General features: G+C 36.8%; 1 protein-coding gene and 1 non-coding gene across 2 annotated transcripts in view; both read right to left on the bottom strand.

The window, feature by feature from the left end:
* Positions 1-3,808: 3,808 nt before the first annotated feature.
* Positions 3,809-3,915, bottom strand: LOC145543861 (U6 spliceosomal RNA). The gene has a single exon (XR_014081109.1). It is a non-coding gene; the product is annotated as a U6 spliceosomal RNA (small nuclear RNA).
* Positions 3,916-9,700: 5,785 nt separating this feature from the next.
* FRZB (frizzled related protein) overlaps positions 9,701-22,740 on the bottom strand; it is a 34,649-nt gene continuing 21,609 nt past the window's right edge. The window contains exons 3-6 of the mRNA XM_081580989.1: positions 18,605-18,670; positions 14,351-14,555; positions 13,899-13,962; positions 9,701-10,945 (exon numbers count right to left, since the gene is read on the bottom strand). Coding sequence (XP_081437115.1) covers positions 10,829-10,945; positions 13,899-13,962; positions 14,351-14,555; positions 18,605-18,670 — 452 coding nt within the window. The 3' untranslated portion in view covers positions 9,701-10,828. The remainder of the gene's footprint in view (positions 10,946-13,898; positions 13,963-14,350; positions 14,556-18,604; positions 18,671-22,740) is intronic.

Raw genomic sequence — 22,740 nt, 5'->3', positions numbered from 1 at the left:
TTTCTAGATTCCATATATATGCATTAGAATACGATATTTAGCTTTCTCTTTTTGACTCACTTCACTCTGTATAATAGGTTCTAAGTTCATCCACCTCATCAGAACTGACTCAAATGCTTTCCTTTTTATGGCTGAGTAATATTCCACTGTGTATATGTACCACCACTTTATCCATTCATCTGTTAATGGACATCTAGGTTGCTTCCATGTTCTAGCTATTGTAAATAGTGCTGTAATGAACAATGGGATACATGTGTCTTTTTCAACCCTGGTTTCTGCAGAGATATATGCCTAAGAGTCATATTGCTGGGTCATATGGTGGTTTTAATCCTAGTTTTTTAAGGAATTTCCATCTTACAAAACCATCTTCTATAGTGTCTATATCAATTTACATTCCTGTCAATTGTGCAAGAGCGTTCCCTTTTCTCCACATCCTCTCTAGCATTTATTATTTATAGACTTTTTGATGCCAGCCATTCTGACTGGTGTAAGGTGATATCTCATTGTAGTTTTGCATTTTTCTAATAATGAGAAATTTTGAGCATCTTTTCATGTGTTTGTTCACCATCTGTATGTCTTCTTTGGAGAAATGTTTGTTTAGGTCTTTTTCCCACTTTTTAATTGTTTGTTTTTCTGGCTTGTGTTGTGTGAGCTGCTTATATATTTTGGAAATTAATTCTTTGTCAGTTGTTTCATTTGCTATTATTTTCTCCCATTCTGAGGGTTGTCTTTTCACCTTGCTTATAGTTTCCTTTGCTGTGCAAAAGCTTATAAGTTTAATCAGGTCCTACTTGTTTATTTTTGTTTTTATTTCCATTACTCCAGGAGATGAGTCATAGAGGATCTTGCTTTGATCTGTCATTGAGTGGTCTGCCTATGTTTTCCTCTAAGAGTTTTATAGTTTCTGGTGTTACATTTAGGTCTTTAATCCATTTTGAGTTTATTTTTGTGTATGGTGTTAGGAAGTGTTCTAATTTCATTCTTTTACTGTCCAGATTTCCCAGCACAATTTATTAAAGAGGCTGTCTTTGCCTCATTGTATAGTCTTGCCTCCTTTGTCAAAAATAAGATGCCCAGAGGTACATGCATTTATTTCTGGGTTTTCTATCTTGTTCCACTGGTCTATATTTCTGTTTTTGGTCCTGTACCATACTGTCTTGATGACTGTAGCTTTGTAGTATAATCTGAAACCAGGAAGGTTGATTCTTCCAGCTCCATTCTTCTTTCTCAAGACTGCTTTGGCTATTCTGGGTCTTTTGTGTTTCCATATGAATTGTGAAATTTTTTGTTCTAGTTCTGTGAAAAATGTCATTGGTAATTTGATAGGGATCATATTGAATCTGTAGATTGCATTTGGTAGTATAGTCATTTCCACAATATTGATTCTTCCTACTCAGGAATATGGAATATCTCTCCTCTTTATGTCGTCTTTGATTTCTTTCATTAGTGTCATAATTTTCTGTGTACAGTTCTTTTGTCTCCTTAGGTAAGTTTATTCCTAGATATTTATTCTTTTTCTTGCAATGGTGAATGGGATTGATTCATTAATTTCTCTTTCTGATATTTCATTGTTGCTGCTGCTAAGTCGCGTCAGTCATGTCCGACTCTGTGTGACCCCATAGACGGCAGCCCACCAGGCTCCCCCGTCCCTGGGATTCTCCAGGCAAGAATACTGGAGTGGGTTGCCCTTTCCTTCTCCAGGGCATGAAAGTGAAAAGTGAAAGTGGAGTCGCTCAGTCGTGTCCGACTCAGTGACCCCATGGACTGCAGCCCACCAGGCTCCTCCGTTCGTGGGATTTTCCAGGCAAGACTACTGGAGTGGGGTGCCATTGCCTTCTCCAATTTCATTGTTAGTTTATAGAAATGCAAGTGATTTCTGTGTATTGATTTTGTATCCTGCAACTTGGCTAAATTCACGGATTAGCTCTAGTAGTTTTCTGATACTGCCTTTAGGGTTTTCTATGTACAGGGTCACGTCATCTGCAAACAATGAGAGCTTTACTTCTTTTCCAATCTGGATTCCTTTTATTTCTTTTTCTTCTTTTATTGCTGTAGCTAGGACTTCCAGAACTATGTTGAATAATAGTGGTGAAAGTGGAGCCACTTGTCTTGTTCCTGATCTTAATCTTTCAGTTTTTCACCATTGGGAATAATGTTTGCTGTGGGCTTATCATATATGGCCCTTACTATGTTGTGATAGGTTCCTTCTATGCCCATTTTTTGAAGAGTTTTAATCATAAATGGCTGCTAATTTTGCCAGACTTTTTCTGCATCTATTGAGGTGATCATATGGTTTTTATCTTTCAATTTGTTAATATGGTGTATCATATTGATTTATTTGCATATATTGAAGAATCCCTGCATTCCTAGAATAAACCCAACTTGATCATGGTGTATGAGCTTTTTAATGTGTTGCTGAATTCTGTTTGCTAAAATTTTTTTGAGGATTTTTGCATCTATGTTCATCAGTGATATTGGCCTGTAGTTTTCTTTTTTTGTACTGTCTTTGTCCGGTTTTCATATCAGGGTGATGGTGGCCTTGTAGAATGAGTTTGGAAGTGTTCCTTTCTCTGCAATTTTTTGAAAGAGTTTTAGAAGGATAGGCATTAGCTCTTCTCTAAATATTTGATATAATTCTCCTGTGAAGCCATCTGGTCCTGGGCTTTTGTTTTCTGGGAGATTTTTGATCACAGCTTCGATTTCAATGCTTGTAATTGGGTTGTTCATAATTTCTAATTTTTCCTGGTTCAGTCTTGGAAGATTGAACTTTTCTAAGAATCTGTCCATTTCTTCCAGGTCATCCATTTTATTGCCATATAGTTGTTCATAACAGTCTCTTATAATCCTTTGTATTTCTACATTGTCTGTTGTAACCTCTCCTTTTTCATTTCTGATTTTGTTGATTTGATTCTTCCCTCTTTTTTTTCTTGATGAGTCTGGCTAAAGGCTTGTCAATTTTGTTTATCTTCTCAAAGAACCAGCTTTTAGTTTTACTAATCTTTACTATTGTTTCTGTCATTTCTTTTTCATTTATTTCTGCTTGGATCTTTATGATTTCTTTCCTTCTCCTAATTTTGAGGTTTTGTTGTTCTTCTTTTCTCAGTTGTTTCAGGTGTAAAGTTAGGCTGTCTATTCTATGTTTCTCTTGTTTCTTGAGGTAGGCTTGTATTGCTGTAAACTTCCCTCTTAGAATTGCTTTTGCTGCATCCTATGGGTTTTGAGTTGTCGTTTTTTCATTGTCGTTTGTTTCTAGAAATTTTTTGATTTCCCTTTTGATTTCTTCAGTAACCTGTTGGTCATTTAGAAATGTTTTGTTTAATCTTCATGTGTTTGTGTTTCTTACAGTTTTTTTCTTGCAATTGATATCTAGTCTCATAGCACTGTGGTCAGAGAAGATGCTTGATATGATTTCAATTTTCTTAAGTTTACTGAGGTTTGATTTGTGACCCAAGATGGGGTCTATCCTACTATTCCATGTACACTTGAGAAGAAAGTGTATTCTTCTGCATTTGGATGGAATGTCCTGAAGATATGAATGAAATCCATCTCATCCAATGTATCATTTAACACTTGTGTTTCCTTATGAATTTTCTGTTTTGATGATCTGTCCATCAGTGTGAGTGGGGTGTTAAAGTCTCCTACTACTATTGTGTTACTGTCAATTTCTCCTTTTATGTCTGTTAGTGTTTGTCTTATGTACTGAGTTGCTCCTATGTTGGGTGCATAGATATTTACAATTGTTATGTCTTCCTCTTGGATTGATCCCTTGATCATTATGTAGTGCCCTTCCTTATCTCTTGTAATCTTTAAAAATATGGAATGCTTCGTGAATTTGCATATCATCCTTGCACAGGGGCCATGCTAATCTTCTCTGTATTGTTCCAATTTTAGTATATGTGCTGCTGATCCAAGCACAAGCCTCAGGAATTTTTAAGGCCACCTAATTTCCAGAGATAAAAAATCAATTGTCCAAGAGGGTGGGCCTGTTTACATGGATCAGAATCACCATCATCTGTGTTTTAGGGGGAGGATCTGCATCAACATGGCTGTGGTGATGCTAGTCAGGGGCCAGGGTTGCATCCTCTGTGGAGCCCTGGCTCTCAGCAGGCTCAAGCCTCTCCTCTCTGGACACTTTGTGCACCCGTTGCCTCATTATATTCCCATTTTTGTTTGCAAGCCTGTCCATATCACTGGAAGAATCATTAAATGACTTCCAGCATACTCTTTTTGAATAGGAGAAATGATAAACCACTTTTTTAAATGGTTTAAATTTGGTTTTATCTGGACTAGACAAGGATGATTGCTCTCAAGTTTAGAATGCTACAAAAATCTTGTCAGCCTTCTATTGAAAATTCTTCAAAAAAGCATAAGTTGCACAAATCCAGCAATGAACTTGAGGTTCTTATGTATTTATATGAACAAACTGTATTTCACTTGTCAAGTGGCTCAGGATCTTTGCTATTCATTTATTCATGGCAGATTAAACAGTCGCCGGAGTATATATTCTATGGTTAAATTAACCTGAACTAGGTTAATTATGGTAGCAGTTGAACCTCCATCCTATACCTTGCAGATTGGACCTTGGTGTGACCATATTCCACTGTAAGCTATGGCTTACCAAACACAAACTTCTGACTGGGAGCAGTTTCACAATCAATTTAAATTCAAATTAAAAGGCACTCCAGTGAGAGGCACATTAAGATGTTTAAATTATGGGGCATGTGGGATTCATCAAGCAAGGGAAGCTGTTGTAAATCAAGCTTATGGTGAATGGGTTAAACACACAAGGGGGTTTCAGTGCATGAGCAACACTTCCTAGTATCTTTTTCTAGTTTGAGCAATTTAAATGGAAATGTTAAGGAAATAACAAGGAGTAAGTAAGGTTTTTACCAACTACCAACCACCATATCTATAGTTTTTCACTATTACTGTCATGCCAGCTTTAAAAATAAGGAATAATTAGCCCTAGGAATACATTTCATGAAACTAGAATGAATTGGAGGGAGGGCCGGAGAGAAATGAGACTGGCAGTTTGAGGGACTTTTAAAAAGAATTACCCTTTGTTCTTGCTTCTTTTGTAGATTCTGCCATTTTGTATTATATGTGGATTTTCCCTGCTGGATTATCCTATTCCACTTCTTACCTTCATTTCCTAGCCCTGAGCCTTGCAACAAAATCTGTGTTTGTTGAATGGGTGGGCAGTGAACGAAGTGGCACCCTCGGTCTGGACATCTGAGCACTCATTCATGCAGGACTTTATTCCTAAAGAATGTGCCTTTGCAGGAACAACAACAAAAAAATATTACTGGATGGTCAAATGGATCCTATGAATAATCGTTTAAAGCCAGGAGACAGACACCTCCCTTTCATGGCTCTCCCCTTTTAATCCCCTTTGCTTTACACGAGGTACTATGTATTCTCTGGCAGCTTCTAGGGCCTCTTTCAGCCCTAGCTACTTAATTAATAGTAAGGATATATTAGTTAGTACTTAATTAATACTAAGGATATATTTCCTAAGCCCTTGCATTTTAAGCATATTCCTAAAGAGAACAATGTTCAACACATAAATTGAATTTCTAATGGTAAAATTTTGAGCAAAGTACTCCGTAAGCACAAATTTAACTTTTCTTAGTAGTTAATTTCTCTATGCTACCAAAACCATCTATTTCATTAAATCCAACAAATGATGAAATAATTCAAACTAGGTGGGGAGAGCTTGATTAGATCCATGAAGACAGGCAAACTATAGCCCAAAGGCTAAAGCCAGCCTACCTCCTGTCTTTGTAAATAAAGTTTTATTGGAACAGTGCTCACTCGTGTATGTAATGTTAGTGTTTGCTTTTGAATCTCAGTAGCAGAGCCTGCAACAGAGACTATACAACCCACAAAGTCTTAAGTATTTACCATGAAACTCCTGGGTTAGGTTGTTCCCTTTTTAGCTGGCTCTTGGGTTATCTTCTATTTTTCCAGTATGTACTAGTCCAAGTCTTTGTGAGTTATCCTTATTTCCAAGTTTCAATAAAAGCTGCCTCTGTTTTGAGAACCCTCAGTGTGTAGCCTGGAATGCAGAGCCTGCACTTTTGGAACATAAACACTTTGTCTCGATATAATTTTAGTACTTCTGGAACTCCCCAGGAAACGAAAAACACCAAGAAGCTCCTCTGACAGAATTCAGCTCATATTGAGAACACGTATCTTTGCCAGAGGTCTCTGCTTGCTCACCTAAACCATGAACAACAACATTTTTGGAGAGTCAAACTTTTACCAATAATTAAGAGAAAACTGTTTGACCTGCTTTGTCCCTTGATGTGAAGTAATTTCTTACTTCATGCTTATAATGGATAATAGTAAAGTATAAAAGCCCAATTCCACTTTAACGTTGAAAGATTAAGTGAATTAGTTTAGAAGCTGACATCTCCATTGAGATAGGGAGTTTTCTATAGGTTTACCATCCTCTGTATTTGAGAGTGATTGGAAAAGTATTTTGGTTGGTTTCCAAAATTAATCATGTTTGAAATACCAGTGATATATTTGTAGAATTGAGTACCATGTTATTTTCACAATCCCATCTTTTAAAAAACTGAGTAAGTATTCATCCTGTCTCCTGATCATGTTACTTTCTAAGCACATCTGCCTGGCTGGAGGAGGAAAAAGAAAACCATTTCAATCCTCTTCAACTTGAAGATGAGTTGCAGGGGTGGGGGCAAGGTTTGAGTCTGGCATCTTAAAGATGGAGGAGAGAGCAGGGCAGGGGATAGGATCTCTTGGAAGCCACTTTTCTTCTCCGGTTAAGCACTCGTGAGAGCCCTGTTTGAGAACTGAATACCTCACAGAAAGTATTCGGAAGTAAAAGGTGAAATAGTTCTGACACCTCCCATGTTCTAGGCACTGCCCAACAGGCTCCAGCCAGCTCAACTCACCTGATCTTAGAACTTCGAGTGTGTACTAAACAGCCAGTAAGTTACAAAGAGAGAATTTGAATCCAGGTGCCCTAGCAAACCCCTTTTCAAGGTATGATAAGGGGGCCATTTTGAATGACAAAATGTCTCTAAGGAGAAAGAAGTGTGGGCAGCTCTAGCTCCAGGCTGATGGCACTGGGTGTTTACAACGTCAGGAAGCACATTTCTTTTTATTTGGAGGATAATTGCTTTACAACATTGTGTTTGTTTCTGCCATGTGTGCGTGCTAAGCCACTTCAGTCGTGTCCGACTCTTTGTGACCCTATGGACCACAGTCTGCCAGGCTCCTCTGTCCATGGGATTCTCCAGGCTAGAAGACTGGGGTGTGTTGCCATGTCCCCCTCCAGGGTATCTTCGTGACCCAGGGATCAAACCTGCGTATCTTATGTCTCCTTCATTAGCAGGTGGGTTCTTTACCGCTAGGCCACCAGGGAAGCCCCAGTTTCTACCATACACCAACATAAATCAGCCATAGGTATACGTAGGTCCCCCCCATCCCACCCACCTAGGTTGTCACAGAGCACAGGATTTGAGCTCCCTGCATCACACAGCTAATTCCCAGTGGTTGTCTGTTTCACATATGGTAATTAATATGTTTCAGTGTTACTCTTTATTTTTTTATTAGCAATTGCAATGGTGAAAAACATATAACTGGGGAATAAGAAAAAGATGATCTGAGGCCCAACTCTGCTACTTACATAACTCTGAAGTTCTAAATTCCTGATTTCTTTCTCTGTAAAATGGAAATAACAATTCCTCCTTCACAGATTTGCAAGGATTACATGAGGTAATATACCTGCCAGTGTTGTGTAGAGTGCCTGAGCCGCTATCAGATATTATTACCCTAAAGAGGAAAATTATCAAAAGTAAAACTATACTGTTTTTGGTAATATTAGTACAGCTGGCAATCATATTTTAAAATCCTATCAGTTGGATTTCAAGAACAGTATCAGAAATCTCTGCTTTACCTCATTTTCACCCAGGTTCTTGAAAGTTTGTATGAATAAAATATTAAAATTCTGTCTAAATAAAGACCATTCTTGCAATACTTTTCAGTCATTTTACTTGTTGAAAGATAATTGCAAATAATGTCTTGCAGAAGATAGTAAGTAGTGCTGTTTACTCACAGTGATTATAATTTTTGTATTTGCTTTCTTAATCTATAGCAGATGTGGAATGACATGGCTTTGTCCCACCCCACCCCCAAATGCTCAGTGCAACATATGGCAGTGAATCAGATTACACTCTGGTTGAGACACAGTGAAATACTCACATATCCGTGAAGAGAATCCAAGTTTGCTGTTATCTTAATTTTTGCTAGTTTATTCAGCCTGCATCTAAAACATCATTTTGATGTTGTTATTTGGCTAGGAAAATTAAAATCCTAAAGTTGAACAAAATTTTCCAAAGAAATATTATATTAAATTTGTAAATCTCAAGGTTACTGACATGGAAACGTGTGTATTAAAAATTTTAGTGGTTTTGAAAGTTAATACCTGTCAGAAAAGCCCATGGAGGGGCATTAGTTAAATGTATTTCTTATATGGCATTTACAGAGTAGAAATGATTTTGCAATCTGATTAGAAATGTGACCATTAAGATAAAAAATCATGACACCCTCAAAAGAGGTCTATCCATAATTTATTAATGAAGATATTGCAACTACCAAAATGCAAAAGCAAATGTGTTTTATTCATGGACCTTATACCATTAAAAACTGTAACTGACAGAGCCTCACACTGATGAGCCAAATGGAAAGTGGAAAAAAACCACTGCTGAATCTTAAATTCTGGTCCTCTTTTGCTTATAAATATCATAACTGTATATGTATTGAGCATAAATGTATCAAATCTCTACACAAATATTATTTCCTTCCCCCCAGAAAAAGAAAACTTGAGGAGCTGGAAACATCTGTGGCTTTCACTGAACATCAAGAGTTTGCTACCTAAATCCCTCTTACTAAGGTTTGGAAGAGCTGATGACATTCTGTGGATCTGAGAAACCAATTCCTTTGAATCTCCTGCAGTGATTTCTTGCCCTTCTCCCCATTAGTAACATGAAAAAGGCAGGAGACAAACAGGAGAATGCAGAAGTATTATTTTCCAGTCCTCAGTCCTTGAAGCTCAAGTGGAAGTCAGAATGAACACTGAGGTGCAGTACTTCTGTGCAGGACTTCACTACCACCCCAGGACACCCAAACTCTCCTTTCAGGGCTACAACATCAGCATCTGGAACAGATGACCTGTCTTAGCCACCCGACAATAAAGCCCAGCAGGCAGGTTGTGACAATACCTGAAAGCAACCATATGGCAGCTCAAAGACTAGGTGGTCCTGATGTAGCAAAGGTGAGAACTCCTTCTGGGATCATGGAGAGTGTTGGGCTTTGGGGGTTAGTCAGAAGGCAGGTGCATTCTCTTCCTTCCCAAAGAGAGAATTTGGATGCCTTGTTATCTACTATTTTAGGAAACTTGTTCAGGAATGAATCGCATTCTTGCAGGTTTGTCTTTATAGAAGGAAACAAAACCATTTGCTTTATAAGTGTTTCCAGCACACCTCAACTTAGAAATTTGGTTCAACTAATATCAACTATGTAAATTTAAGAGAATGAGACTTTCAGGTATTGGGCACAGGCTCTAAAGAACCCTGCTGGAGGAAGAAGTAAGAGCATGGTCCTTGGGGGATCCCACTGCACCTTGGGTAATGAGAGTGAGCATTTGTTTCAAAAGTCAGAATCACCTCTCTCCTGACAACCATAATTCCTTTTATTAAGCATATTTTACTGAGCATTAAACAGCACAAATCCAAATGATAAAGTGCAGGCCAGTGCACAGGCCTGTCATTCAGTTCAGCTTGAGTGTGAGTGTATGGGGACACACACACACTAACACACACCCAGAATCTTGCACATTTTACCATCTTTTGACTACAGCATTTTATAGAGCTACATATCTTAAAAATAACAGCCTGGTGCACATGCATATATGCTTTCTTTTCCTGGTCAAATGCAGCAAGGGAGATTTATTTTAAAAGAAGGAAAAAAAGACACCAGTGGGTTCATCTAAAAGGAAGCAAATTAAACAGAGCTATGCTGATAACAGCTGATGTCTGGTTACAATCCACTGCTCTAATGCTGATTAATACATTCACAAACAAATCAAATGTATTGCCAAAAAAAAAATGCTGCTGTTAACACAACAGCTACTAGTTTCAGTTGTGCTTCTCAGTCAGGCAAAATGCTCTATCCCCAGCTCCTAACGCTATTTATTTTGCTTCCTGCCAATCTTGCAAATAATTCATCTCATGTGTCATTTCCTCATAAATGCTTCCTGGTGCTTGATTGCTCTGCCTGTTGGCATTTGATTTCAAACTGTCATTTTACCTTTATAAACATTTAGAACTTTCTAAGTGTGAGGAGAATGCCAAAAGGCATGCAAAAATGAGGCTGTAATTAGATCAGCAAAGCATGCTTCACAGCCTATCTAGCTTTCTCTGTATACCAGAAATCTCTCTTTGCATCCAATATTGCATTCCCAATCTGGGTGCAGAACAGCAAATTAACATTTACTCCAGCAAAGAGGCCCTGGTATCAACATGTTTAATTTATTATTACTGCAAAGAACAGTTTTCCTATGATTAGTGGAATAGAATACATATAATATATTTAAGGATCTGTACTCAGACCACAAAAAAGGGAATGGGGGAAGGAGAAAAGCAGAAAACAAAAGAAAAAATAGAAGTAATATCAGTTACCACCTGATTTTTGTGGTTAAAAAATAGACTATGACGTGCAATAGTGCAATTTTCCTTTGCTAGTCCAGCAATGCAAGTCTTAATGGGAAGTCCGCTGAGAATTTTCTGCATTTCAGGATTTAGTTGCGCGCTTGCCGGGAGTTAGAGTCCCTGCCAGGCTTCTGACTCTGAGTGGAATCACTATGGCTAGAATCACTTTTATTCAGTCCAAGATGACGGAGCTTCATATCCCAGCGCTGTGAAATTTAAAACAGAAAACAGTCACAAGCACATATTACCAGGGCCATCATTTCTATTGTTCTAACAACTAGGACTGAAAAATCAGATCTCAAAAGCATTTTACTACTTTTCCAAAAGTATAATCTATATCCCGGGGGTAGCAATGAGATGGATGCTATGTAAATGTAATATTTTAATTTGAAAAAGCACAAAACTGGCTACCTATAATACATCAGTAATGGTTTCATATCAAATTTTAAACTTAAAATCTCCATGTCAGTAAATGGTGACACAAATAAACATTGATATCTGTGGGTATTTCCTGAGGTAACATACACAAGTCTGGTACTTCATGGGTGATCAACAAATATAAGATTTCCATAGAGAATTTGAAGAAAGTGCTATTTTTTATTTTCTTCTCTTATGACACATAAGAGCACAGCCTTTTAAACCTAAATGATTTGAGCAGTAAAAAAAATGAAAGTGGGAAGAGAGGACAGGGTACTTTAAAAACATCTTTCTAAGTTATATCTACCAAGTACAACAAAACAGAACAAATTTCTGCCCTCATTCTAAGTTTCATGAAGGACCACATCACAAATGGTTTTACTACAATCAAGTTTACTAATATTTCATATTGACAACTTCAATAATGCTCACATGTAATATAATAAATTAAAAGGAAGTTATATTATGGATATTATAGGTAGTAAATAAGAATAAGAGTTATATATAAAATTCCTAGTACATAACAAATTCTCAGTTTTCAATTACTGAAAGTAATTCTTCATTTTAGCATATTTTTACTCCACAGTCTTATTGGGTTTCCATATTTTAAAAAAACAGTCTGATTTTCAGCTCCCCAAGGCATGTCAAATATCTTGATTTGAACAACATTTTATAACAGAGACTTGGTTTAAAAATTTTTTTTGCATGGCAAGACCATAAAAAAAGTTTTTATGGCTCTTGATCTATCCCAGAGAGCAAAAAAAAAAAAAAAATCAGCTGAGGACAACTGTTATTTGAAAAAAAAACAATATCCTCCATAAAACTCTTCTTTACATCCTCAAAATTGACTGGAAAACCACAGTAAGAATTAACAATTACTCAAGTTATTTCTTCCCATCAGCAACCAGATGAAAATATAAGTGATTTCACAATAATAACTGAGAGCTCCATGTAGAAAGCAATGAAAAAAAAACTGCTTGCCTAACCAAGGAACAGGACCAACAAGTCATGATGTCCTGTATCTTTACATGATGATAATTGTTTTGGTACCAAAAGAGAAGCAGCATGCCATATTACATGCTTTGCAGCAATGATGCTGAAAGCTTTTCCAACTGGTACAGGAATTTAGGACAAATCCTGCTCTGCATTAGCAAGCAGAAAACTGAATTAAAAGGACAGTAAGAGATTCCCACAGACTAAAGAAGAGCCACTTTTTAACAGACACCAAACAAATCGAAAAGAGATACAAATAGAGAATTCTTGTTACTAAACTTGAAATACATCACACTTTTGACATAATACTGAGGGGAATAAAAGAGCATATTGGAGGGTATTTTCTCCCTGCAAAATAGTGCCCTCTATATTTTTGCAGGTCACTTAAACTGAAATGTGTCTGCTGTGTCAAGTACCAGATGTATAAGATAAACTGCCCAGGGGTGTTTAACTTACCCCATGAATGTTTCCCAAGCCTTCAAACTCACAGAAGGAGGAGGATGTATTATGTCCAGTACAATTCCCACTCTCCTCTCCCCATCCTGCCACTGCATGTGTGCATGCACACGTGCACACACACACACTCACACACACCCATGCACACACACCCTTTTTGATTCTTTGTCCCTGTGAATACTCCCTCCACATTCCTTTTGTTGAAACAGATTTACTTAGTAAAAGGAAATGATACCTTCTATAATAAGCTGGTTTACTGTATTTTTTTTAAATGCATCACTTGCAGAATCTAAGAGTCATTGGTTTTAAAATAAAGCTACATTAGTGCTCTAAGAACCTAATTTGGGTCTCTTATATACAGATGATTGTGGCTGCACTTTGTACATAGGAACTGGTGTCTATACATTGGGACAATATCCACAGTTTTCTACCCATGCTTTATTGCTCCCATCTTCTCTGACTCACAGAACTGCAATTGTTCAAGGAATCAACATATTCAGCTAACAAAACAAAACAAAACCCTACACTTTCCAGCTTCTCTTGCAGCTAGGGATGGACCCAGTCCTAAGTAATATGTGGTTGGGTAGGACACTTAAAATCTCTTTTTACCTCCTTTTCTTTTACCCTGAAATGTAGGTGTGATGCAGAGGTGGGGCAGCCATGCTATGACCTCCAGCTAAACTTGATTATGGAAGCAATATCTTTAAAAATGACAATATCTTCTAGCTTATTTAAAAATAAGCTAGAAGGAGCCTGGAACTCTACTGAGAATATGAAGCCACCAGAACAAGGCTGGACTAACTACAGCTAGATTTCCCACAGTGAGAAGTCAGGTATCTGTAGCTAGATCTCTGATACACATACAGAGAATTCGCTCCTTAAATGAAACAGACTTTACAAAGTTGGGTTTTGAAATAAATATATATATATTTAATATTCCAAAACCTGACTTTGTAATGTCTGTAATACACACACACACACACACACACACACACACACATATATATCAGGTTTTAATATTTTTCATGTAGTTGAAGGTAGTTATTTTGTTTAAATGACAAATGGCTTGCTTTCTACTTTAATTTTCTGGGTATCACTTTTAATATAAAATTCAGGCTGGGACTTCCCTGGTGATCCAGTGGATAAGAATCCACCTTCCAATGCAAGTTTGATCCCTACTCAAGCAACTAAGATCCCACAGGCTGTAGGGCAACTAAGACCCAATGCAGCCAAATAAATAAATAAATAATTTACAAATAAATAAATAAATAATAAAATATAATTTAGGCTTACCTTAACTTTTTTACCAAGTCGATCCTTCCATTTCTCAGCAATAGAACCTTCCACCAACAGTAATCTGTATTTTAAAGAAGCAACCATTTTTGAAAAATTAAAACATATTACTGAAAAATACAAGGAATCATTGCCAAGAAGCACATACTGTTTACACTAGAAAGGGACAGCCATGTTTTAGAACAGTAATTCTCAACTACCTGGGAGTCATGGACCCCTTTAAGAACAAACGAAGTTATGATCCCTTGCTCCAGAAAAATGCACACCTAGAAATTTCCCACATATACTTTCCTATCTAATACATGAATTGAAGGATCCAACTAAAACTAATTTTTAATTCCCCAGAAGGTAGACAGATCCCAAAGAACAACCCCAGAGTCAGATCTCTAAAGAAATGCAATAACAATAGGATGTGCATAGAAATTATTCTGAATCCTTAAGGAGTGAATTACCTGGAGCGCTCTTCATCTTCATAGCCCATGATGAGATACTCCTCATTAACATTAAGCGGAGGACACAGGCAGCCAGAGCTGGTATAAAGGTTCACAGTTTCCCTTGGAATGTTTACCAGAGAAGCCTTTAAAATCTCCTTCACCTCCACTACTGCAGTCACATCATGGCACTTGGTCTTTACTTCTTTAACTTTAGCCCGAATGACTGGATAAAAGACAATAAAGCTGATATGGCAATATGATACACAATAGGTGCCCCATTCAAAAAAGACAAGTAGACTTCTTTCTAGTCAATTCATATCCACTTGATGTTCAGTGAATGGAGAGAAAAAATCAAGCAGATATTTTCTCCTTAGACAGCAGTGAATAACGCACTATACAGCACACCTGTCCCCTTAATGTTCATCCCTGGTCCCCTGCAAATTTCCATGTACATTTATATTTGTGTGTATATATGCATGTGTGTGTGCATGTATTTCATGATGAGAACTGTTTAGATATGTACTGTTTCAATTGTGCCAAGAGGAATTTAAACCATATTAATTTCACTATATGTAAAGACCTACCACCTAAATATACTTTGTTTCACTGTCAGCAATTTTTCCATCCAGTCTATTAATAGATTTTCTAACCAGTTAGGGTTTTCTTTAGTGTCGTAAAGTTGTCCTGTTCTACGATGTTCTCAGGCTAGTTCTGCAATCTTTCCACTCTTTTCATCTTAGCTCACTGTTCAGACATCAGCTCCTTTCTTCCTTTGTTTCAGTACAGACTATCTTTCATACTCTCCTTTAGGTATACTGCATTTTCTGCTTGAATAAAAACTGTCCCCACTCATGTGCTATGACATATGGTCTAACACGTCAATTGAATTAATCTACCATCTCAATGGGTATTCTGGCACCCAGTTTATCTCATAAGGTTGGGCTTGACTTCTCAAAATAAAGACAAAACTGCTTTAAAAAGAATAAATTCAGTTGCAAATTCAAAACATTTGACCCAGAATCTAGAAAGTACTGTTCTGCTTCTTTTCTGTATTTCTCTCCTTTGGAAGAGCCAAATTCTTTAGATTCCTACTTCGGGTAAATGAGCTTTTTACTTTCTTTCCTAAGGGGATTTTGAAAAGGCCTAAGAAGAAGCAAAAAATGTCAATTAGTAAGAAGCCAACAGCTTTTGCCCAGGCAGCCTCATTGCTCTAGTTCAATATCCACGGACTTTATACAGAAGAAAACACAACATATCTAAATGAATGTACTTTTTAAAAGCCTCTTAAGCACATATCTGCCAACCACTTTCATCTGAGTTCCTTCCCACATATTTTAGAGGTTTTGGACTACAAAGGAAAAAGTAATCCATGAAAATATAAAGCCAGCTAATAAACCATTGCCCCCCATCAATGCCCCAATTCCATACAGAAATTTATTCAATAACATTCCACCAGTACAACACACATACAATAAGAATTAAGCTACTAATTCTAAAAACTTTAGAACAAAATCTCAATTTTGCTTCACAGGTATTTCAATCTTCAGAGAATTAGTTGTCTCAAGTATGAGAGCTTATAGCAAACAAAATGTAACTGCCCAGCCTCTCTGCTTGGTGTGATTTCTGAGTGAAGGGGTCTTTTTTTTATTAGTGTTCTATTCTTATTTTAACAAAAGATAAAGTTGCCCTTTTTAAAATGTCATTTGGGAGAACCAGATGATGGATTCACAGCCCCAGCTAGCACACATTTTTGTGTGTCCTGGCTTATGTGAATGTGCTTCATAGCATTCATCAACTATTAGAGATTAGTGAACTGTGCAAACGTTCTCAAACTAATGATTTATTTACCCAGTGTGTCTACTATTTTCATTAGAAATTTTTAGCACATGTACCCACTCCAAAGTAAATACCTCTCTACAAGACTTACTTTATTATTCAAGTAACTTTGTTAAAGCTCAAGAGCTTTTAACTGAATTAATCTGAACGAAGCAGAGGTTTCATCTGAATTATCAATTTGTTCCCACCTCCACTTTGTTTTCTCAATAGACACATGCAGATATTTAAGAAAGATAAAAATCAACATATTTTTAAATTTAAAATATATTTTCTTTTCAGGAGTTTTCCTTCTCTTTTATAATTTCAGTGACTGTCTTCCTCAAAGAAGCTCTGAGTAAGACTTAGATAAGTGAAAATTCTTAAACTATGGGGAATCTAGTTATTGGTTAACCATGAGAAAGAAATTATCTTTTTTCCACTAACTGTGATCCATATCCTATTTTGTTATAATATTCACTCAAAGCTTGTAGGAAGACTTTCTCTTCCTATGACTTATAACCATTAATAACCATTTTATCTTTTAACAAAAACAGTAACACTAACCATTGCAGCACTAAGACTGGATAAAGTAAAAATTAATAATAAGTAAAACAAACTAAGTAAAATTTCCCAATATAAAATGTTTCATGTTTTTGTCTATAATACAACTGTTCATTAACTTAAAAGGTCATATAGCATTTTTCAATCTTACAAAGTTAATCTCCTAAAAATTAAAAGTTTCCTTCCCTTGTGATATTTCACATCGATTTATAGAGGACAGCGTCCTCAGATGAGCAGCCAGGGATCTGATTTCTTACATTTCAACCTTAGAAATGCGTCTACCATTGGCTAAGAGAAACTATAGATTCCTCTAAAGATATTTAGTAAACAAAAACTAAAAATTGAATCCATTGAAGAAAAATTTGAGAAATTAGGTATATTTATTTTAAAGCGATTTAACTACACTGCATTTTTTTACTTGATATCTTTCAATATACAGTATTTTCAAAGATATCAAAGGTTATTCTTACAGAGATTTATCCATTTTTCTCCTTCCAATTCCCAAATAATAGAAAAGGAGGAATAATTCTGTTCTGTGTGTGCTATATTCTCTAAAGTAAACTCAATAATAAAGCCTTCATTTTAGTAATGAAGGCACTTTATAAATCCATTTAATTGCCATGTTTATTCGTTTACTCAGCACTGACAGTCTTTGGCAGAGATAGTAACATGAATTTTATTACTCTCATAAATGCCAGAGTGGAAGAAAGAAAATGAAGTCGCTCAGTCGTGTCCGACTCTTTGCGACCCCATAGACTGTAGCCTACCAGGCTCCTACGTCCATGGGATTTTCCAGGCAAGAATACTGGAGTGGGTTGCCATTTCCTTCTCCAGAGGATCTTCCCAACCCAGATTGAACCCAGGTCTCCCGCATTGCAGGCAGATGCTTTACTGTCTGAGCCACCAGGGAAGTATAAAATGCCAACAGAATACAGCAAATACTGATTTGTTGCTTATATTATCAACTAGAAAACTCTATTAATTGACCCTTCTAACAGTGATTGATATTTGTGACTCTGAAGCATTCCAATACCCAAGAGTACATTCTGAATAACTAAAGGAAGGATAACTTAAGTTCCATAATCACTGATAAAATAGGGATAATAGAATATTTCATGGTGCAGTTGAGAAAATCACCTAAGACAGTATGTGGAAATCACCTAACACATTACCTGGCACAGAGACAGAAGGTTTTTTCCTCCTCCAGTTAAATTTGTCAGCTACATTTAGATTGGTAGCGCTTCAGTTAATACTTTGCTTATCAGAACAGCACATGTCTAGGTCAGGCTAGATAACAAAACATTTCCTTGAATACTTTTTCAAGGAATACAATATTTCATTGAATACTAACAACCTCTGTGTTACTTTCCAACTCTGTCAATGTTTTCCGTGAGATAGAACGTTTGAAAAAATCCAGTTTGACTCTTTTAACCACTCCTTATGCACTGAAGTGCTCCTCTGTGTACCCCACTGACTGTTCACCTCAGTGAATCACAACTGATGACCCACTGCAGCTCCATATCCTTGCCGGCCTATCAGAGAGGGAAGAGCCCCTCTCAACTGCCTGTGTATGTCATTGCATGGTTCTAAGATGCCAGCAGTGCTGCCTGAAATGCATCAAAAAATCAAGCATTTGTTAAGAATAGTGCCCATATGAGACATTTTAATTGGTTAGAACAGAGAATAGTGCCCGTATGAGACATTTTAATTGCTTAGAACAGAGAATAGTGCCCATATGAGACATTGTAATTGTTTAGAACAGAGAGATTATGCTCTTAAAAGCTGTCCTTGTTTATTTGTTTTTAAGCCTTATTCATAAGTTGTTCTATCAATCTATACATACACACAAACCCCTTTCTGAACCTAGCAGTTCATAAGTCATAGAGTTATCCTTACCGTAGTTGTAATTGTTTCGGAAATAGGTCTTCTGTGTAGCTCTGATTGGTTTACATTTGCAGCGTTCTAAAAAACATAACATTTTATCTATTATGAGCAAAAGTTCAACATTAGCTTCTTTTGTTTATGCACATCTTTTGGTAAGATCAGACCCAAATCTAGTAGCAAGGAGTCTCATAGTCTATGTGTCTGGTCCTTTTCTCCTGCAACTACATTCACATTTATTCTGTCTTCAGAGAAGCCTATTCAATGTCAAAGTTCCCAACCCTGAGGAAACACTGTTCACCAGCATGCACAAAGAGAGCGTGACCCCAAATCCTGAAAGACACATGCTCAGTGCTTAAGGCAGTTGAATGAATGCCAACTGAGAGGCAAATGATACTTAAGCTCAGGTAACTAGTTACCCCTGTTCAAGGCCACCTGCACTCATAGACATTTTACAGACTACACAACACACCTCCAAATATTAGTTTTTGGATGTGAAATAAGCACAATAAGATAAGCACATATTATTATAACCCAGTGAACTTTTTGAAGTTCTTAAGAGGCATGACCGCCTTCTTTTTTGGATCTAATTTTTAAAAATTTTAATTGAAGTATACATGATTTAAATTATTATAATAGTTTCAGGTATACACCATAGGGATTCTCATGGGCACTTTCTACAGGCAGAATAACTGGTATTTAACTCAGTGGTAGTTTTATATTTACTGGAGGAAGTTACTATATACATATTTTGAAATAAGATGTTCTGTGTTTTTTAAATATCTGGTGAGTAGTGACCAGAACATTTTCTATGTAATATAGTACAAGCATATGTAATAAAAGTTTTAATTATCTCAAAGTGTTTCATATATAGGATAAATCATTTAACATCTTAGAGAGTAGATTACTACATTGTTTATGATAGATTACTTGGCTAAGAAATATACCTCATGTGTACATCATAACCATAGTAAAATCTAGTCATTAAAGTCAACGTAAAAATTGGAAATAATACACAATTACCTGAGAAAGCATTCGATTATGTAAAGATTTCTGGGCACATGAATCACAGAAAAGAAACCAACCAAAAAATTTTTGTTTAAAAAGTGTTTTAAGTTAGCATGGAGACCAGTAAAAAGCAGAAGCTTTTGTTGACAATTTGACATTATGTTTTCTAAGCGCGCGCGTGTGTGTTAGTCACTCAGTCATGTCCAATTTTTTGTGACCCTAGGACTGTAGCCCCACCAGGCTCCTCTGTCCATGGGATTCTCTAGGGAAGAATAGTGGAGTGGGTGGCCATTCCCTTCTCCAGGGGATCTTCCCGATTCAGGGATCGGATCCAGATCTCCTACACTGCAGGCAGATTTTTCACCATCTGAGCCACCAGAGAAGCCCTTCCTTATCATAATAAATGTTATTTCCAGCTGAACTCACAGATAATGTGCTTTGAAATAGCAGTTCTTTGGAGAGCAGCACCTCACTACCCTCTTTCCAGTTCTAGTGATAAGCATCTCTCCTGGGGACAAGCACTGGTCTCCAAAGCAGGAGCAGCAGCACCGTTGTTCTCACCCAGGAGAGAGGTGAGCCTGTCCTCAGAACTACACACAGCAGTGCTCTTATCCTGCAGATAATTTTTAACACTGTTCCTGTGGAATAACGATCTCAATAGACAATAGGTCATATCAGTGCTGGTTGCTATTTGAAGAAGATTCCTCGAAAAATGACATTTTTATTAGCAAAGCGTTTGTATTCCCAGTTAAAACAGACTGAAAAGTTATCTAGTTCTACTGTATAGTTGCTTTCTTTTGTACCAAAATGTTACACATTTTTAAAAGAGAGATTCTTGAGATGAGACTATTTCTGAAGAAATAAATGCTATGGTCTTTGACTTACAAATTATCCTCACCTACACATAGATACGGATTTGTGCTTTTCTATCTCTTTAAAAATAGATACTACTCATTAAAAATACTACATGAAGATAAATTATCTACATATTTGTAATTCTTCAGAAATCTGCACATGTTGTAATAAAAAATTCTTGGCAAAAATACACCAACTGCCAATTAAATAGATTTAGAAAAATACACCAACTATCGCTGGATTGATTCTAATATGATTACTTGAATCATAACAGTGGATTCCACAAAACTTCCAGGTAGAGATTTTTTCCAAAATATTATATCATAAAATAATTTAGGATGTTTTCAAGTAGGTATTTCCACAACCATATGTACAACTACATATTAGCTAGACTCCTAATAGCTAATTACCTAATATATCCATTATATTCTTTGGACTGAATTCTGTTCCTCCCCAATGCACTTGTTTCTCCTGCTGGCTTCAGAGGCAGAAATGCCATACTATGTACTTAAGGCCTTTCCCGTGTGCCAATCCCTAGCTCTTGCTAGAAGCAAATATCTGTCTAGCTGAAGTATCAAGTAGCTCAATAAAATAGCAGAGTAAAGCCGCCGCCGCCGCCACTAAGTCGCTTCAGTCATGTCTGATTCTGTGCGACCCCATAGACAGCAGCCCACCAGGCTCCCCCGTCCCTGGGAGGATGGAATTTTATATCCACAAGGCTCAAATACAGAAGAACTTTCTTTCACTTATTTATGCTGACTCAACCCAAACATATTCATATCTGAGGGTATTCATGAAAAGTATATCTTAGATCAACAGTTCTGGAGGATTATCTTTCTTGTAAAGTATTTCTACTCACATCTACATATATATCCCTGAAAGCCCAAGAATTGGGAAATGGCAAAAAAAAAAAAATCATGGAGGCATATGCTGCATGTATTAGCCACCCTAAATCAGACTGCAACAGTTTCTTTTTGTTTACTACCAATAGCTGATTTCTGATCTGTATTGGGCCAGCAGCATTACCATCGTAACATCGTATCTACTTTAATTCACCAATAATCTTGCTGGCAGTCTTCCTCCCCCAGCTTCCAAATGGCACAACATCTAAGTTTTGTTCTGCTATCGTGGCAAAGTAAAATCTATTCTTTTACTGAGCTTTGAACAAAGACCAATAGGTATTGATTTGCTTGCATTCCACTGTTGAGAAGAAAAACATATAAAGGAACTGCTTTGGTGCTCTTATCTAAGGAAAAATACGGAAAATTTAAAAAGGCGGCTGCGACAAAATAAAGTGACAAGAGTTCTTCAAATGCGGGGAAGGTTTTAATATTAGCAATTCATTGCCGCCAGTCTAGGATTAAATACAATTCTCTTGAGTCGCATAACAGCATGTGGTCCTATACCCCACAGCATCCTTGGAGCACGACCAGGAAACTGTCTTGGGCAGCTCTCCCTCAGTCCTCAGCTACTCTTCTAGAATCAAGGATCTCCTGCTTCTCTGCTAGTGAAACTGAAAACCGTTCATTGTCCTAGCATGAACATGAGTTTACCACACTAGAATGAATGTGAGTCTGTAACATTAACATGCCCAGTGCTGCCTATAATCTGGTCTGCAATTCAGGGGGGCTGCCCTACTGTGCACTGCAGTGCTTGAGCTGAAAACAGCCTCACTCTCTCAACACTGGGGCTTCTGAGAAACAGTTCTGAGTAGAAGTCATCACATCCTTCTTTATTCATTTGTTAACACATAAAAATCAGCTCATTTATTGAAAACACATAAGGAAAACAGACTTTTTTTAAAGGGTTCTATAATTTTACAAGATCTAAAAGTTATAAGTATCTGACAATTTTGAAATTTGATGCTCACTGGACCTTCACTATTTAGGGCAACCTTGTTTGAGTTCAAGCTTAAGTGTGATACAACTTTCTAACTAATCCTGACCTTTGTTTGAAACTGACTTCTCTTGGGTCTCCTCCAGAGCTGTAAGACTATAATTAACTTTGGCAGATTCCAAAACCCCTATAACTTTTCATGTCCCATGACTTTGGAATACTACTGTTAGTGAACACTTTTCTGCTTTTTTTGGAAAAGGTCTTAGATCTGTGCTGAAGATTTATTTTCAAAAAGTAGGGGAAAAAAGAAAATATAATTCTATTTGTGTTACAATTTCTATTATAACTTAATATTGGCTCTTTCTAATTGGATTGGAGTTTAAATAATTTTAATTTGTACCAAAAGAAATATATGTTTTGTATTTGATCCTGGAAGCCCACTTCACTCCATT

This window comes from Giraffa tippelskirchi, chromosome 3 (genome assembly GCF_054371585.1).
Source record: "Giraffa tippelskirchi isolate mGirTip1 chromosome 3, T2T-mGirTip1v1.2.pri, whole genome shotgun sequence".
NCBI lineage: Eukaryota > Metazoa > Chordata > Mammalia > Artiodactyla > Giraffidae > Giraffa > Giraffa tippelskirchi.
This window is presented reverse-complemented; position numbering and strand designations above follow the sequence as displayed.